Source organism: Nothobranchius furzeri, chromosome 18 (assembly GCF_043380555.1).
Source record: "Nothobranchius furzeri strain GRZ-AD chromosome 18, NfurGRZ-RIMD1, whole genome shotgun sequence".
NCBI lineage: Eukaryota > Metazoa > Chordata > Actinopteri > Cyprinodontiformes > Nothobranchiidae > Nothobranchius > Nothobranchius furzeri.
The window spans coordinates 18,744,265-18,763,821 of NC_091758.1; the positions used below are offsets into that span (position 1 = coordinate 18,744,265).

The 19,557-nt window shown below is 42.2% G+C and overlaps 1 protein-coding gene across 16 annotated transcripts in view; it reads right to left on the minus strand.

Moving 5' to 3' along the window:
- Positions 1–18,349, minus strand: part of smoc1 (SPARC related modular calcium binding 1) — a 127,353-nt gene extending 109,004 nt beyond the window's left edge. For all 16 annotated transcript variants that reach the window (XM_054741815.2, XM_054741824.2, XM_054741822.2 and 13 more), the window contains exon 1: positions 18,015–18,349. In XM_054741815.2, coding sequence (XP_054597790.1) covers positions 18,015–18,119 — 105 coding nt within the window. In that variant the 5' untranslated portion in view covers positions 18,120–18,349. The remainder of the gene's footprint in view (positions 1–18,014) is intronic.
- Positions 18,350–19,557: the final 1,208 nt, after the last annotated feature.

Here is a 19,557-nt window from a genome sequence, read left to right on the forward strand (position 1 = left end):
GGATGACGAATGACCACAGAAAGTTTGGTAACTCTATTCCATTCAGTTATGAAGTTATAGCAATTTAAATATTTTTGGCGAGTAGTCAAACTTCGAGGCCTGGCTCCGCCCCTTCAACATATACGAAAACTCAGAATCCTTATCTCATTTTGTTCGCCCATCCCTTCTGAGCAATTTTACACAATTTTTGAGACGATCGTGCGAAAAATGATCGAGCAATCCAATCAGAAACGGACCCTAAAAACGGCAAAAACGGCAAAAAATCGCCATTTCAACCCAAAATGGCCGACTTCCTGTTTGATATTGACCATGGTTGCAAGAGACTTTTCTGTGCGGACTGTTGAGTACTACAAGTGTACCAAATTTCATAACTGTACGATAAACTAAGCTTTATGGAGAGGGGTTTTTTTCACTTTGTAGGGGGCGCTGTTCAGCCATTTTCTTTGCGATTTTTTCGGGACCTTTAAAATATCAAATTTTTCACCAGGCCTGACAAGTGTGCAAAATATTGTGAGTTTTGGGGTATGTTAAGGTCCCCAAAAAGCTGTTCAAAGGGGGCACGGAATAACAAAAAATAATAATTAAAGCTGCAAGCAGCGTCGTTCGGCCCTCGCAGCTCCGCGCCGCTCCGGTCTGCCGTCGCACCAGTGCACGTCTGACAGAACAGAAACGTCAACCACCCCGACACCAGAAACCGCGAATGGCCTCCTAGTCTGCACCTCACCCTGACTCAGCATCCCCTCTGAGCTCACCATTAAATTGAATATTAAGATTACGGCGTTACGCCAGAATTCGCCATGGCATCAAAGCCCCTCCCTTTCTGGAAAGCTATCAGATCTGAATGGTCATTACAGCATCATGAAGACAGTGCATGACCTTAGGGTCATGTTGACTAAATTAGAGGGGACAAATATGGGCATTTCAGCATAAAAAATAAATTCCTGTAGTCAGGGGGCGGGGCTTAGGTGATGTCAGCTGTCCACATTGTCATTGTTTACAGATATGGTCAATGATCACACAGACAAAGTTCGAAAAAGATCTGATCATGCACATGGGAGTTATTAAGTCAAGTAAAGTAATGGCGAAAGGTCAACGTTTGAGGCTTAGCCACGCCCACACCTTTCAACTTTTGAAAAATCCGACGGTTGAATTTTTTCCCCTATGTCTTAAGAGTGTATTGCAGAAGTTTGAAGGTGATTGGTGAAAAGGGCGACGGAGCATCACTCTCCAAACAATGTGTGCGAAAACCACTAAATCACGTACTTGCACCAAAATGGCCGACTTCCTGTGCGACTTTACGCTTGGCTCCAAGAGACTTTTTTGTAGGTCCTGAGACCCCACATTAGTGTACCAAATTTCGTAATCCTCAGTCAAAGCATGGCTTGGGGCTGAAAGTTTTAATGGCTCTAGGGGGCGCTATTTAAGAATATAGGCCACGCCCACAAACTTCAGCTGTCTATTTCTCTTGGAGCTCAGACTAGGATCACTCACCAGAAGTTTCGTAGCAATATCACGATAACTGAAGAAATGAGACAAACGTATTTCCATGGCGTGATGGCGATTTTCGCCATGGTCCCAAAGCCCCGCCTTTTTTCAAAACCTGCCAGTACTGGAGACCAAGTAACCTCAACTTGTCTACTGCTGTTTGCCACAGAATCCTGGTGATTGGGTAAAAGGAGTCCAGTAGGGAGCTGTGAAAAAAAGAGTAGCGTGGCGACAGGTCAAAGTTTGAGGCTTAGCCACGCCCACACCTTTCAACTTTTGAAAAATCCGACGGTTAAATTTTTTCCCCTATGTCTTAAGGGTATATAGCAGAAGTTTGAAGGAGATTGGTGAAAAGGGCGACGGAGCATCACTCTCCAAACAACGTGTGCGAAAACCACTAAATCGCGTACTTGATCCAAAATGGCCGACTTCCTGTGCGACTTTGAACTTGACTCCAAGAGACTTTTTTGTAGGTCCTGAGACACCACATTAGTGTACCAAATTTCGTAATCCTCAGTCAAAGCATGGCTTGGGGCTAATAGTTTAAATGGTCCTAGGGGGCGCTATTTCAAAACATAGGCCACGCCCACAAAATTCAGCTGTCTATTTCTCTTGGAGCTCAGACTAGGATCACTCACCAGAAGTTTCGTAGCAATATCACGATAACTGAAGAAATGAGAGACAAACGTATTTCCATGGCGTGATGGCGATTTTCGCCATGGTCCCAAAGCCCCGCCTTTTTTCAAAACCTGCCAGTACTGGAGACCAAGTAACCTCAACTTGTCTACTGCTGTTTGCCACAGAATCCTGGTGATTGGGTAAAAGGAGTCCAGTAGGGAGCTGTGAAAAAAAGAGTAGCGTGGCGACAGGTCAAAGTTTGAGGCTTAGCCACGCCCACACCTTTCAACTTTTGAAAAATCCGACGGTTGAATTTTTTCCCCTATGTCTTAAGGGTATATAGCAGAAGTTTGAAGGAGATTGGTGAAAAGGGCGACGGAGCATCACTCTCCAAACAACGTGTGCGAAAACCACTAAATCGCGTACTTGATCCAAAATGGCCGACTTCCTGTGCGACTTTGAACTTGACTCCAAGAGACTTTTTTGTAGGTCCTGAGACACCACATTAGTGTACCAAATTTCGTAATCCTCAGTCAAAGCATGGCTTGGGGCTAATAGTTTTAATGGTCCTAGGGGGCGCTATTTCAGAAAATAGGCCACGCCCACCAGATGTTCACATCAGATCTTTTGGGGGGCCGGACTAGGATCACTCACAAGAAGTTTCGTGACGATATCTTTGGAAATGACGAAATGGGAGGCAAACGTAAGGCCAAGGCGGTACGCCTGAATTCGCCGCGCCACCACAGCCCCGCCCTCTGCCGAAAACTCCCATAAAGTGACGCCAAGCAACCCCCACTTGTCTTGAGTTACCAGCTACAAATTTGTGGTGATTAAGTGAAATGGGGCAATTTGGGACCTTTCACAGTAAAACTTGATCTTTTTGGTCCTGAGGGGGCGGGGCTTGTGTGATGTCATCATCCGACCTTTCAATTTACTTTGTGGGTGGATGACGAATGACCACAGAAAGTTTGGTAACTCTATTCCATTCAGTTATGAAGTTATAGCAATTTAAATATTTTTGGCGAGTAGTCAAACTTCGAGGCCTGGCTCCGCCCCTTCAACATATACGAAAACTCAGAATCCTTATCTCATTTTGTTCGCCCATCCCTTCTGAGCAATTTTACACAATTTTTGAGACGATCGTGCGAAAAATGATCGAGCAATCCAATCAGAAACGGACCCTAAAAACGGCAAAAACGGCAAAAAATCGCCATTTCAACCCAAAATGGCCGACTTCCTGTTTGATATTGACCATGGTTGCAAGAGGCTTTTCTGTGCGGACTGTTGAGTACTACAAGTGTACCAAATTTCATAACTGTACGATAAACTAAGCTTTATGGAGAGGGTTTTTTTTCACTTTGTAGGGGGCGCTGTTCAGCCATTTTCTTTGCGATTTTTTTGGGACCTTTAAAATATCAAATTTTTCACCAGGCCTGACAAGTGTGCAAAATATTGTGAGTTTTGGGGTATGTTAAGGTCCCCAAAAAGCTGTTCAAAGGGGGCACGGAATAACAAAAAATAATAATAATCAGAGCAAAAACAAGAGGCCTTCGCAGCGCTTTCGCTGCTCGGGCCTAATAATCAGAGCAAAAACAAGAGGCCTTCGCAGCGCTTTCGCTGCTCGGGCCTAATAATAATCAGAGCAAAAACAAGAGGCCTTCGCAGCGCTTTCGCTGCTCGGGCCTAATTAAAGCTGCAAGCAGCGTCGTTCAGCCCTCGCAGCGAAGCTGCTCGCCCTCCTTCCGCACCCCCTCCGCTCCATCCCCGACGCTCTCCAAACCCAGCTCCGCGCTTCTCCGTCCTGGCCGGCAGCCGGGGGCACCAGGGAACGTCTGGCGGAACAGAAAGTCAACCACCCCGACACCAGAAACCGTGAACGGCCTCCTCGTCCACACCTTACCCTGACTCAGCATCCCCTCTGAGCCCACCATTACACGTCTCACCACTAGGAGATACTCTATCTTTACCACACTGGTGATGCGATGTTCAGTCTCGGGCAAGTCGGAGGCTGTTTGTGGAAGTTACAGTCAAACGTAAGGTCACAGTGTCACGTCAGAAATCGCCATGGCATCAAAGCCCCTGCCTTTCTGAAAAGCTATCAGATCTGAATGGTCATTACAACATCATGAAGACAGTGCATGACCTTAGTGTCATCTTGACTAAATTAGAGGGAACAAATATGGGCATTTCACCATAAAACAGTTGACTTCCTGTAGTCAGGGGGCGGGGCTTAGGTGATGTCAGCTGTCCACATTGTCACTGTCTTCAGATGTGGTCAGTGATCACACAGACAAAGTATGAAATTGATCTGATCATGCACATGGGAGTTGTTAAGTCAAATAAGGTAATGGCGACTGGTCAAAGTTTGAGGCTTAGCCACGCCCACACCTTTATACTTATTTAAAATCCGACGGTTGAATTTTTTCCTCTATGTCTTAAGAGTATATAGCAGAGGTTTGAAGGTGATCGGTGGAAAGGGCGAGGAGATATCATTCTCCTAATAACGTGTGCGAAAACCACTAAATTGAGTACTTGGGCCAAAATGGCCGACCTCCTGTGCGACATTGTGCTTGGCTCCAAGAGACTTTTTTGTAGGTCCTGGTACACTACATTAGTGTGCCAAATTTTGTGATCCTCAGTCAAAGCATGGCTTGGGGCTGACTGTTTTAATGGTCCTAGGGGGCGCTGTTTCAGAAAATAGGCCACGCCCACAAACTTCAGCTGTCCAATTCTATTAGGGGTCAGAGTAGGATCACTCATCAGAACTTGTATGGCGATGTCACAATGACTGAAGAAATGAGAGACAAACGTATTTCCATGTCGTGATGGCGAATTTCGCCATTCTTCCAAAGCCCCGCCTTTATTCGAAACCTGCCAGTACTATAGACCAAGTGACCTCAACTTGTCTGCTGCTATTCGCCACTGTTTGGTGGTGATTGGTTAAAAGGAGTCCAATAGGGAGCTGTGAAAAAAAAGAGTGGCGTGGCGACAGGTCAAAGTTTGAGGCTTAGCCACGCCCACACCTTTATACTTATTTAAAATCCGACGGTTGAATTTTTTCATCTATGTGTTAAGAGTATGTAGCCGAAGTGTGAAGGCAATTGGTGAAAAGGGCGACGGAGCATCACTCTCCAAACAACGTGTGCGAAAACCACTAAATTGCGCACTTGGACCAAAATGGCCGACTTCCTGTGCGACAATGCACTTGGCTCCAAGAGACTTTTTTGTAGGTCCTGAGACACCACATTAGTGTACCAAATTTCGTAATCCTCAGTCAAAGCATGGCTTGGGGCTGTCAGTTTTAATGGTCCTAGGGGGCGCTATTTCAGAAAATAGACCACGCCCACCGGAATTTCACATCAGATCTTTTGGGGGGCCAGACTAGGATCACTCACAAGAAGCTTCGTGGCGATATCTCTAGAAATGACGAAATGGGAGGCAAACGTAAGGCCTAAGTGGTACGCCTGAATTCGCCGCGCCGCCACAGCCCCGCCTTCTGCAGAAAACTCCCATAAAGTGAAGCCAAGCAACCCCAACTTGTCTTCAGTTACCCGCTACAAATTTGGGGTGATTATTGGAAAGGGCGAATTTTGGAAAATTTCCCAGTAAAACTTGACCTTTTAAGTCCTGAGGGGGCGGGGCTTATGTGACATCATCAATCGACCATTCATTTGTCTTCGGAGGGCGATGACAATTGTCCACAGAACATTTCTTTAACCGTAATTCTTTCATTTATGAAATTATAGCAATTTGAATTTTTTTGGCGAGTGTTCGAACTTTGAGGCCTGGCCCCGCCCCTTCAGTATTTACGAAAAGTCAATTTTATTGTCTCATTTGAATCGTCCATCGATTCTGTTCGATCTCGCACAATTTTTGAGACGATGGTGCGAAAAATGACCAAACTGTTCAACCAAATATAGACCCTAGAAATGGCCAAAACGGGGTCAAAATGGCCACTTTACTCCAAAATGGCCGACTTCCTGTTTGATATTGACCATGGTTGCAAGAGACTTTTCTGTGCGGACTGTTGAGTACTACAAGTATACCAAATTTCATAACTGTACGATAAACTAAGCTTTATGGAGAGGGGTATTTTTCACTTTCTAGGGGGCGCTGTTCAGTCACTTTTTGACGAACTTTCACATCGCCAGTGAAATACGTAAATTTCACGCACTTTCTATATTGGGCCAGAATTTGGTGACTTTTTGGATATGCTAAGACCCCCTAAAGGCCATTCAAAGACGCGGAAGAAAAAAGAATAATAATAAGAAGAAACGGAGCAGATACAATAGGCCTTCGCAGCTTCACTGCTCGGGCCTAATAAGAAGAAACGGAGCAGATACAATAGGCCTTCGCAGCTTCACTGCTCGGGCCTAATAAGAAGAAACGGAGCAGATACAATAGGCCTTCGCAGCTTCACTGCTCGGGCCTAATAATCGGAGCAAAAACAAGAGGCCTTCGCAGCGCTTTCGCTGCTCGGGCCTAATTAAGTTTATTTTTCCAGCTTCGTTGCTCCCAAAGACACCTTTGTCTAAAGTCAAACAGAAGAGTTTAATTTTGATATCTTTGCTCGGAACCAATGAGCTCAACAAGTCATATTTCCCAAATACACACAAAAACACAAGATAGCACACATCTGAGTGGGAATAACACAGACCTCTAAAGCATTGGCTCCATTACTCGTAAAATAAATGAAACACAACCCTTGTTATGCAACCATTACAGAAGGTTAGTTTTTCACTGCCAGACAATCTGTACCAGTCTGACTTTTAGTTCTGGAACAAAATGAAGAAATATGGCAATAAAATAATAATTTTATATGCACACTCAATAGCTAATGAGGAGAAAATGTAGTGAATAAGCAAATCTGCAGATTTCATCTACTACAAGTAGACCTTCCAAGAGGAATTTTCCACATAGCACATAAATCATTGCTGGGCCAAATTTGAGTCATAAAACAATCTTATAACAGATAATAAACTGCTTATCCCATTTTTTGGATTTATCGCACTTTTAGTGGAGAAATGTTTTTTTTTTTTTTTTTTTGACGCGTTGGCTGATTTATAATCGATGAAAGACTGGAGTTCAGCTGGTGAGAATAATCAAAACTATGAACCATTAGACCGCATAATGAAGTAATGCTTTTGTTTTAAGCCCAGCTCTGCACCAACATTTTTCCTTCTAGTCAGTCAGGTTTTCAGGGTGATTAAAGATTACACACAGAAAGTAAATGCTGGAGTTGAAAGATAAGAAATTACATTTAATAAAACTATTAGACTGCTTTTATGTATTAGCCCGGGACCAATAACCCATGATATCTCACCGTTTAGGCTTCTTTAGCAACTTGCTAGTCAGCTATTGCAACTTCTTCCTGACATTGACAAAAATAAAATAATTAATTTTCTGAAGAAAAACATTGAGATAGATAACTAAACAAGGTGAAAGGACCACATATGATGTGACAATTTTAAAGTAATACATTGATAAATGTTCAATATACTTTATCACATTTACCATCAATTATCTATATTAAATTTAAAAAATTCAGAATAAAATCTAAAAAAAATTGCATTTAAATGTTGAAATTTTCACCTAAATTTGGTCAGTTTAAAATTCTTCTTTAATCAAAATGACATAAAATGAAAGCAGCTCACCAAAGTTAAAATGTACAACACATACACGAACCCAGACAGTTTTAGTAAAAACCTCCACAAAACTATTGAGATCTACTTCTTTTGAAACTGGTGAGCCTCTGTGCCAACACTGTAGCCTTCCTCTGTGTTAGCCAAAACTTGTCAACGTAAAAGGTAAAAAAAGAATCTTTACTACGCTTGTTAGAAAAGAAGCAAGCAATGGAATTTGAGGACCCTACCGGAGGCAGTAGGCAGTAGGCCCCATGCAACTTAGCTCCCAGGATCACTGGGACACTCAAACTCCACCTAACATTTATGTTTAAATCTCAATATTTAAATGTAGCTTTACATATTTAGATTTGATTCTAAATGTTTGTGTTTAGAACACTAGATTGACCCCTTTTAGACAATTGTCATGAATTCACGTCAAGCAAATTTTGACCTGAAAGCGTATTCCGGGCCTGGAGGTCCTGTATCCAGCATGTTTTAGTTTGAACCCTGCTTCAACACACCTGCAGGGCCAGATTAACACTTTGTTGTACCCTGGGCAACAATATTAAAGGGCCCCATCATCACGACCCAAGGATCACCATAATATGGTCACATACTAGGGCTGCACGATATTAGGAAAACCTGCGACATTCGATAACAATGATTAATATTGCGATGACGATATTACTTGCGATAAATAAAAACTTCACTCAGGAACAAAAATAATCAAAAAGAAAAAAATTTAAAATCATAAAAATGAGAAAAGCAAAAGATGTGAGGAAAGGGAAAAATGAAATGAACAAGAAAAGGCAATCCGTGGATCCCGGGAAAAGAAGAATCAGAAAAAAGAGCTAACGAAGCTAATTCGGGGGTTTGCTAACCATCTAAATGATGTGCCATCTGCCTCGGGGGCGGGCATCTAACCTATGAGAACCCACCTGATTGGCCAAATGGGTGAAGAGCTCTATTTGATTAGTTAAAAAAAACATAATTCTTCCGTTTGATGGACAGAATGCATTATGTGTAGCAGACATTTGAGCTGACCTTTCATTGTGATATTTATCTGTTCTTTGTGATATGCATATTGTGCATGCTGATATCGCGATAACAATGTATTTGCGATATATTGTGCAGCCCTATCACATACAGAATATTTTACTGTAATATGCAGTAAATATACTCAATACTTGAATGCCTGACATCACATAACCCACTCAGGGTAACCTTTGACCCACCTTGTGTGGACTGACCAATGAGGAGAGGGTCTTAACTTGAGGCCCTCTCTTCATTGGTCAGTCTGCATGAGACGGACTCTCAACCGCTCTCAACTGACATTCAGTCATAGGCAGAGAAGTGTGCGTCTCTGTGCAGCGCAAAAGCCCAGGTGGACAGTTTGTTTAATACAGGGTGATCATATTTCCATTTCCAAAAAAGAGGACAGGGAATCTGTGCCTATGACGTCACACTATGGCAACGCCACACAAACCACGTTGGGACCCTTTTTTTTTTGTAAGAACTAAATTAATATCAGATTCTGCCAATAAAAGGGCTCTAAAACAATTCATATGTAAATATTTTGCATATTTATTGCAAAATCTCATTTTTCTGCTTTAGTGCTGCAACAAGGTTTTATCAATAATAAATTATTATACCTTTTGTTTTACTACAGCATCGGTAAGCTTCCTGTGCACAGATTATTAAGGATGCTTGTTTCAGCTGGGAGATTAGACGATAGGATCAATGAAAAAATAAGTTGTCACACACTCCATGGAAACTTTCAGAGAATCCACAAATAGTGGCTTTCAGATGGTTTTGTTACTTTTTGTAAGTTTAGAAAAGCAGCAGATGAGACAGCATGTCTGATAATTTAGTTTTTCATCTGATAATATTAGAACATGCCAGTAATGTCTGAGGGGCTTTTACAATCACCGTATAGCTAACACTCTTAGACAGAGTATGAATTACACAGAGGTTTCTGGGGAGCCCAGTTGTTGGGGGGGGGGGGGGGGGGTCCTGTTTTGCCTTGGCCCCCAAAATGCCTTGAAACGGCCCTGGCTGTTTGACTGAGTTTTGAAGGTGATCTGAATTGTATCAGATGTATAAATATTACATGTGTATAACTTATTGTTTTATACAGGTAAAAAGATGTAGTGGAGATGAATCTACCTACATTTTACTTTTCAACACTTTGTTTTGTTTTCTTGTTTTTATTTAATTTCCTGTTCTGTCTGTCTCTCATCTTTCTGCATCTCCTCTAAACTCTCCAGAAAAACTGCTGCCTGGATTCTTATTTTCACCTCATCAGTTACTTTTGAGCAGATCAAATGGATCTCCTGACCGCAAAGCGGAGAGCGCGTTTTCGATGCTGCGTCAGTGAGGTGAAATTCCTGCAGCACAGGTGATGAGCTCCGCAGTGGCAGCGCTTCAGGCACAAATAAGACAGAAAATAGAAAACATGTGCAGACATGAACGATCGTGTGTTAATTATAGTTTTTTTGGTTGCTCCACTTTGAGAATGAACCATGCGCTGGACGCAGCAGCCTGGAGCGCTGCGCACCAACGATCAGCTCTGTGCCGCTCGCTGTGCTCTCTGCTCAGAAGAGTCCATAAATGATGTAATATCGGTAGAAAACTTTTTTCCGGCTCCCCTGGATGTGTAGGATATCCAGCTCCCCCATAATTCGATCCCTGCTCCTGGATGAAAACCCGGACATTTTCATCATTACAAAAACCCCTCACCCCCACCCCCGGACGCCCCAGACAGAGAGTGAAAAGCGGACATGTCCGGGGAAAACTGGACGTACGGTCACCCTAGTTTAATATAAAGCAGGAGATTACAGATACAGTATTTTGCTCGTGCCCTTGCTGCCCTGGGTCCTTTAGAGTTCGTGGGCCCATGGGCAATTGCCCAGTTACCCATATGGTTAATCTGGCCTTGCACAACTTATGATTAACAGGCTTCTGCAGAGACTGATGTGCTGCTGCACAGGTGATTCGACCACTGAATCAAGTGTGTTGGAGCAAAGAAACCACTAAACCAGACCTCCTGGCCTGGAACTGAATACCCCTGGTCAAGATGGAGTATCAGGATTAGTACCTTCAAGGAAAAACTGCCCTATTACGTCCTGTACATGTCTTCTGCCATCAGGTGATGATAATCTACACTGCAGCCACTGACAGAGGCTGTCGTACACAGGCCCCACTGGTCCCTCAGACTGGGTTGTGTAGTGCATTGCTACAGAAAATGGGGCAACACCCACTGTTGGAACCCTGAGGCAACCTGATCAAACTAAATATTAGTGTGGTGTCATAAAACACATTTGGATGGAATAAATACAATACTTACTTTGATCTCTTCTAAACTTGCCTTTTTTTTGGTTGTTTTAAATGTGCTCTGTGAAAAAGTTTCTGTTGAGTTAATAAACTTTATTGTGTGAAATGTCCTATATAAATAAAGCTGCCTTTCCTCAGCAATTTGCAAGCAAAATTATTAACTGTACTATATGCAAGTGGGGAGTTTTGCTGTGAAAGTACTTTAAATGACCTCTAACATTAAACCTTTTTGTTCCAGATGTTTCTGTGGGTTGAAACTACAAAAATACTGCATTTTTATGGAATTATTAAGACTTATTTGGTCTCAAAGGGTTAATATGGATAACTTGTGTGGGGAAAATTACAAAATAATACATAGCTGAAAATGTCTTAAGGTTCATTGATTTATTAGAGTGGGATAACTTCTATCATTTTCCTTGGAAGTGGTGTGAGGAAATCTAAATCAAAGACTGATGGAGCGAATGAGACTTGCCCTCCCTTTTCGGATATGGCTCTAAATCTGATTAACACCATTCTCTGTTTGTCACTAATGCTACATCCTGGCTAGAGAACAAGCATCCGTCTCTGCTGGCTCCAGTGAAGTGTGGAGGTGGAAGAAAGGGCATCCATCACATGTTACGGAGGATCAGACGTCCCTATTTTTTACCTAAGACCACACACTCATTCAAATCAAAGGAAAGTTAAATGCAAGACAGAATGGAGGCTAATCTGCTGAAGGAGTCCGATGAGGGAGCGGAAATGTTTGTGCCATTTGGATAATCTGAAGGATTAAAGAGAGCCATAACTCATTCAACATGCATTTTTGCTCTCAAGATTTTGTTTGTGACTCTAGTTTAAAACACGCATGAAGTTACCCAACTTAACATCGCTGTGCTCAATGAAGCTGTTAGGAGGATCTGCAGGAAACAGAAAAGATAAGAAAGAAAGTGAAGATCCGTGGAATGACTCAGTGAAATGGCTGATTTTCATTAAACTGGTTACAAAGTCTTGAAACTGAGCATGAAAGGCATTTTTTCTGATCAAGTGGAGAATCAGCATATGCAAGTGATTAGTCACAGGTGAAGTCACCATTAAAGGCCAAGTTCACTGAGAAACCGTTTTTTTTTTTTTACTTGTTTTGAAAAATGATCCGTCACTGAGTTTCACATGCAGGCTAAATGTGAAAATAGTCTTCTATACCTTTTTCCTATTAGCCATCGATAGAAAACCGACTTGAATTAGAAGAGCCAGTGGCATCAGCACGCAATGTCAAATTAGCATTAGTGTTTGGGGTGATGATGGCACAGGAGTTAAATGCTCACCCCATAATCAGAAGGTTGCAGGTTAGAGCCTTGCCCAGTTTGGCGCTGTTGTTGTGCCCTTGGGCAAGATGCTTAAAGTGACAGTGTGTATTATTCCTGGCGATAGGGGGCAGTAGATACCTAAATTGTTCATGTTGGAGTAAGACCTTACCAACAGATGCCTATTAGGGTCAAAAAGCCTCGGGGAGTGTAAACTTCTGAAAAATGACAAGCACATCAGACTCCCTTTCATCAGCAGCAATGAGTGAAGAGGTAAATGTGTAAATCAACAACGTTTATTAATGATGAAAGTTTTGTAACAAATCAGTATACACATTTGGTCCTCAAGTAGCCTAGTGAACTAGACCAAATTCTTGCTTTGCAAAGTTTGGTCTAGGAATGCTCCACTGGAATCTCTGTAGCCTCAACAGCATTCTGGCTGGCCAATCACAGCTCTCTAGAGGGGTTTCAAACACATAAAGAGCTGTGATTGGTCCATAATGGTGGGCCAATTATAGTGCTCTATCTGCTTAGTGAACAAATCACAGAGCCAATCAGGGCACTCTATATGCCTGGTGGGTGGGATGATGCAACAGAGTGAAACAAGAGTATGTCACATTCATTGTCCAGTGGAATGCGGAGATCATTTGAAAGACAACGGTAGAACCCGCCCCACAACCGAGAGCCGTCAATGGAGCGTTGCCAGACTAAAGAATACATTTATTTAGTCTGGCTTGCCAGGATAGTCCTCAAGGGCTCCCGTAGAAGGAAACATGGCATCTAATATGGCGTTGCCCAGAGACTTAGACCTGCTTCCATGTATTTTAGACCTGATTTTTATAGTTACGTCTTAAGAAGCTGCAACAAATGGGCATCTTTTTTTTCATTTTCAACAACATTTTGATGGATATTTCCAGAGATTAACCATAAAAACTACGCGTTGTCCCTTAAAACCCCCCGCCTGCCTGCTGGTGGTGGTCAGAGGAACCGGTGGCGCCAGTGCTCGGCAGCGTTGCCTCTGTCAGTGCGCCCCAGGGCAGCTGTGGCTACATTGTAGCTCATCCTCACCAGCGTGTGAATGTGTGTGTGAAAGGGTGAATGACTGTGTTGTAAAGTGCCTTGGGGAGTCCAGGACTCTAGAAGACACTATATCAAATACAGGCCATTTACCATTTAGCATCCCTGGACTCATCCATCTTGGCTCGCATCATAAAAAGCTGTTGTTGATTTAACATCCCAGAGTGAGCAGAGCACGGCTAGTAGAAGCTAACTGTTAGCATTAGCAACTCAGCAGAACTCCTTCAGGTGTGTGTTATTTATGGAGATAAAACATCAACGTTACAAAGCAAACAAAAGTCAGTGGTAGAGTCACGTTGTTGTTAGCCAATCAGAGGCAAGATGTCCAAATATCAGGAAATAAGATTCCAAATCCTGCCGTCTCCAGCGCACCTCTCTTCTATCTCACATCTACATCCTGAAACAGGAGCACCAGAGCTTTTTCCGCCCAGAGATTGTAGAATTAGTAGAATTAGTTTAGTTTATTTCAAACAAAGAAAACATACATTTTTTTAAAAAAATACCACAAACAGAAAAAATACATATCATCCCTTCTTCTGTGTTTGAAAAGGAGTAGGCTGAAGTGGAAACTTATATGTCCCTACCCCTTTATACAAGTAATTTTTACTTGTTTACTAAATCTAACACAAAACCGACAAAACAAGACATTCATTTATACTAGAGACAACTGCAAATGTGTTAGAAAATAAGTGAACTTGGTCTTTAATACCATCTGTTACACTCCAGTAAAACTTAGGTGGACTCCTGGTGTCTGTGTGGATTTGGCTCCTGGCCTTCTCTTTTCTTACAGTTTGTGTCATTTTATATGAGGGACTAAACAGGACTTTTACTTTCTCAACCAATTCGATGCAATTAAAGATCTGATAGAGACTGTTGCAACAATATCCAATTTCCCTCTTGATATACATTTCTTCCACTGAGAGAAACACAACGGACAATCGATTAAAACATATCGATTAAAACATACATTCTTAAAGAAACACTAAGTAACCGTCATATTTTTAAATAATTTCATTGAGCCAGTAAGTGATAAAAGGATCTTTTACAGGGTGAATGAACTGTCTGTCAGCCTGCTCTGCCTCTTGTAGGAACAATACCGCATTTGCAACTTGAGCATCCCCATACCGGTGATTTGAAGTCTCACAAAGTCTCTTATGTCACCATGAGAAGTTACGCTTTACAGCAATCCATGTTTACAACACAGAACAAACAAACTAGAGATGGTTGCTATTTACTGTATTTTGTTCATCATGGCAGAGCCTCGGAAGAAACAAAGAAAAGGACAGTCAACTGAAAGAGGGGTCAACATCTGGATTTTTCTGAATGGCGAGAGCTCTGAGAAATAAAAAGGATTCAAGTTGGATGCAGATCTCACGATCATGCTTTAACTTCAATATGTGGTCAGCTGGCTTGACAACATGGATGCAAAGCAAACAGGAGAGAAAAAGCATTTCATTAAACAGATGTTTAATTTAAAACATTAGGTTAGGATTACTCATCCATAATAAATGATCCATTTTCTGGATTTAAATCCATGAAAGCAAAATATGAATCAGGTAATGTCATCAATAAAAAATACCCATATTCATTTTGGGGATGTATGAAGGCATTATTTGTATTTAATAAAAAATTATGGCAACGGGTATCCCCGGCACGCCCCCCTGTGAACTAGCTTAAACCTTTTTCCTGTTAAATTTCAGCAAACTTTATTGTTCAGAGTGTGTCCACTATTCATTTGCTTTCCTGGGATCTAGAAGCACAAACTCTCTCTAAAGTTGACTAAAAAGCAGACTTTCAAACTCCATCCATGAAACGTGACTGAACACAAGAGTGACCCGGATCCGGTTCTTGCTGCTGATAACGGGCTCACATTAGATTCAAGGTAAGAAAGAGAAAAATCTCATCAGATCTAAACAACGCAAGTCTTTTGGTAAGATGGAAAGTCTTATATCGACTAATATGCACAGATTTAGAGATTCTTTTGGAATAAAATTACTTTTTTAATCATTAAATATCATAAGCAGACAAAAACACTGCAATCAAGCTATTTTTGCATCTTTTCAGAAAGAAAAGCACATTTCCTGGGCCCGTAAGAACTTTTTACGTAGTGATTCTGGCCTCTGTCTCAAAGGTGCACTTCCGCTGTTCCGTAAGTTTTAATTAGTAATTTAATAATTGTTTCTAATTTTTACTCAGAGATATACAAAAGGCTTCCTCTTGTTCTTACACATCTATGTCTTTGTCAAAAGCCTAACACATCTGAGTCCTAAACTAGGAATCTGATCACATCTGCAGCCATGCATTACATCCATCAGCACACAGATGCAGAGCACTCACACCTGCACAGCGGCTGTGATCTCCCTCACACCAATAAAACCATTCCAGCTTTTGCCCAGCGCTCTGCTCCATCAAGACGATATGCAGCGTGGGCCTGCTTTGCCACTTGGGCTCTGGCTGTTCATGCTCGTCTGACTGCAGGTTTACGAGTCCTCGCTGATGCCGTCACCAAAGAATGCAATCCGATCCGATAGCGAGGATTAAAGATACACAGGTACATAAAAATGGCACCCTCGTTTCCTGTCGACTGGATCCTGAATGCATCCCCTCTGGGAAACTGACTTCCTGTTAAAATGTTTGTGGGTAGGATGACTGTGCACCACCTGTGCTGTTAATCTGATGATCCCTGGATTCAAGGTTCAAAACGCTGAAGATTATCCTCTTGGACTCATTAGAAATGACAACATAGTCTGCAACAAGTGCATGATGTTGCATTAATGTTCACAAAAGCTGGGTGAGGTCATGCTTTCATTCTCTTCACCGCCTTTAAAAGTGACTGGTGCACTAATGAGAACGGTTTTATCGTGGTTTCATATCTTAGGACTGATTTACTGAAACAACCACAAGAATAACAAGCATCTCAATATCTGCAAATACGTAATTATATAAACTATTCCAGTTGTCTGAATAACTTCTGTGGCTTCGCTCTGATAAATTCGGACTGTTTAGTTGAAACATTGTGCCTGCAGTGAAATGTGAAGGGAGTAATGCTATCTGAGGCATTTCCCTGTGATAACAACTGGAAATACTGGTATCACAGCAGCTGTAAGCAACATTAGAAGGACCCGTTGTGTGTTGAAGCTGCCTGAGTGAGTCGGGAGAAGGACAAAGTAGATGCAGACGAAGTTTAATTCAGCAGGGATTAAGTTCCTCGTGAGATTGTTCACTGAACCTTGTACTAAGTGTTTATTCCTACAAAAGTCAGAAGTGATTTCCTGTGAAGAGAGATGTTTTCAGGACTTAGAAGCTCTGTTGTGCAGCTGACCACCCTGTGTTTGAGAGTCTATCCAGAGTAGTTTTGACATTTTTCCAAAGCTGAGGATGAAAGGATCCCTCAGCCTGCACCCTAACCCTAACCCAGCCTGCATGCAGAGGAGAAAAACAGCTTTGAACAAGAAGAAATGGAGTCCTAAACAGAAAGAAGCTCAGATTATCAATCCAAAAAAAAATCTCCTTTATTTCTTGAACTTGTGGCTGACCACAGTTATGCCTGCTGACTCCACCGTGAAAATGAGGTAAACAGCCACCAAACAGGTGAACTGGATCCACCTGAATCCTTTCAGAGTCTGACCAGAAGGAAAATAATGAATGCAGCTTGAAAGCCACCAGACAAAGAAGACATCTAACATGGCTCTTTGGGTCTTTTGGAGGAAAGTTTCAAAGAAGTTGTGAAATCGTTCCAGTGTGTGGGAGCATTACATATTCACCCCCTACCGTGAGTCATCTTCCCCCACAACCGCAAAACATTACAGAGCATCAGCAAACTGGAACAATACTGTTCCCCTCCACTTCGCATCACTGATTCCACGGTTTGCCTGGAGGTGTTACGGCAGGAACAACTAAAGCAGTGTGTGTGTGTGTGTGTGTGTGTTGGGGGGGAACAAACATCCAGGGATGCTGAGAAGGAAATCTGCAGTAAGACATGCAATAACTTTAATAACAAGCATTTTGGTGAGTTTCAGTTTCTCTTTTTCACCTGGTTGGAGAAATATCACATGTGGAGTTTCTGTTACTCCATTAGAATAAACTATTTCAGACCCATAGTTAGAATAAAAAATATAACAGCCTAAAGCACATTTGGAGAAACTCGGCAAGCACATGAAGACTGAATTATCATTTTGTTTTTTATTGTGTGTATTCAGAATAACTGATGTAAAGAAACCTCTAACTGAGCATCTGGATTCCAGACTTATCCTGACAAGGCCTTCAGCTTGAGGTGAGACGGTTCATTTGTCTAAACCTCATAAGGTGTTATGACTAAATGTGGAAAGTCCTTCAAGTTAATGCAGCTACTGGACTTTTTAGTCGATTTGAAGGATTTGATTAGAGAATAAATGCAAAAAAAGTATTATTTTTGCTGTAAACCTGGTTTGAACAAATGGACCACCACTAACGCTGTGTTCTTGTTCTATTCAAACATGTCTGCAGTCATTTTACCTCTGTGAAAATACTGAAATTGGTTTGTGAAAAGTTGTTTTATTCTGATCAGCTCTGATTTGATCCATGTGAGTCTGAAACAGAAACACGTTCATTTACTCACCCGCGAGCCAGACTTCTGTGCTGAGACTTCAGGCAGGTAACAGAGAAGCAGAGGAGCCAAAAAGCAGGAAAAAGTCAAAACAAGGACGCCTGACAGCAACATCATTAGAATTAGGAGAGGATTGCGCAGAGCGCACCGTGCGTCCGTCTCGGATCAACAGGTCCACAACCCAAAAATAAACTGTAAGACAATAATAAGGATGACGGGCTCCAAAAACAAGACTCCCTTTAACTTTGATTTATTTCCTTTGTCAGTTTGCCCGGTAACTATTCACAGAGCGCGTGCGTGGGATCGGGCATCATGACCGGTGATTGGTTTTATCCGCTGCAGGAAGATCAGCTGTTCATCTCGGCTCCCACAGGTTGACTCTGCTGAAGCCATTGCAACCCCGTTTAAAAGCAAATGGGGGGGTGGGGGGGGGGGCTGACTGACACCTCATTGGTCCAATAGAAAAGAGGGATGCCCTCTTAAGCCACGCCCATTTAACAGAGCAGTTCTCTGCGGAGAGCAAAGGGGCTGCGGCAGCTGCACGACTTCAGAGTATTATTATCAGACAACAGATGAGCATCTGTGAAGTCATATTCTGGGTTCTCGTCTCCATTCAGAGATGTGATCTAATGCTCTGTAAGGCTGAGTGTCCTGCTGCTGCTTAGTCCTCTGCAGTCATGGGCTTCAATGGGAAACAGCATTGAATAAAGTCAATAGCTGTCACAGGCACTGCGGGGTGTGTGTGTGTGTGTGTGTGTGTGTGTGTGTGTGTGTGTGTGTGTGTGTGTGTGTGTGTGTGTGTGTGTGTGTGTGTGTGTGTGTGTGTGTGTGTGTGTGTGTGTGTGTTTTCAGTGATACTATAAGTTCAAATTGTCGAATGGGTTATTTATTCATTTAATCTTGGCTCCTAAAGTCAAATACTAATTTACTGTTTTTTTTTTATTATTTTACAGTTTGTTTTAATTCATAACAAACTCTTTCTAGCTCACAAGCACAAAACCCAATTCCAACATTAAGCTCTAACAACTCATAATATGGACTCGATTAACGTCCAGAAACTGTTTTGCACAGGGATTTTACATCTGCTGCACAAGGTTTTGTCTTGTTTTGCATTTTTTATTTTACATTTTGCTGCAGCAGGTAAGAAGGCTTCAGAGCACTCAGGAAGCCCATTAACACCAGGACCATCCCTTAAAGCAGGGGTGCCCAATCCTCGTTCTGGTGGGTTAGTATCCAGCAGGTTTTGTGGTTTCTCTGATGCAACACAATTGATTCAGTGGTTGAATCACCTGCGCAGCAGCTCATCAAGCTCTGCAGAAGCCTGCTAATCTGCTGCTTATTGAAATCAGGTGTGCTGAAGCAGAGTTAAAACTAAAACCTGCAGGATACCAGGATTGGGCACCCCTGCCTTAAAGCATTGTTTAAAGTTGATCCAGCTGCAGGAAGTGAAATCAGTTATTAGACAGCAGATTCTGGATGAATGGCAAGAACAATGGATAAAGGATGTGAAAGGAAGACATTTATACAAATTAAAGGGAAAGGTTGGAAAAATGGA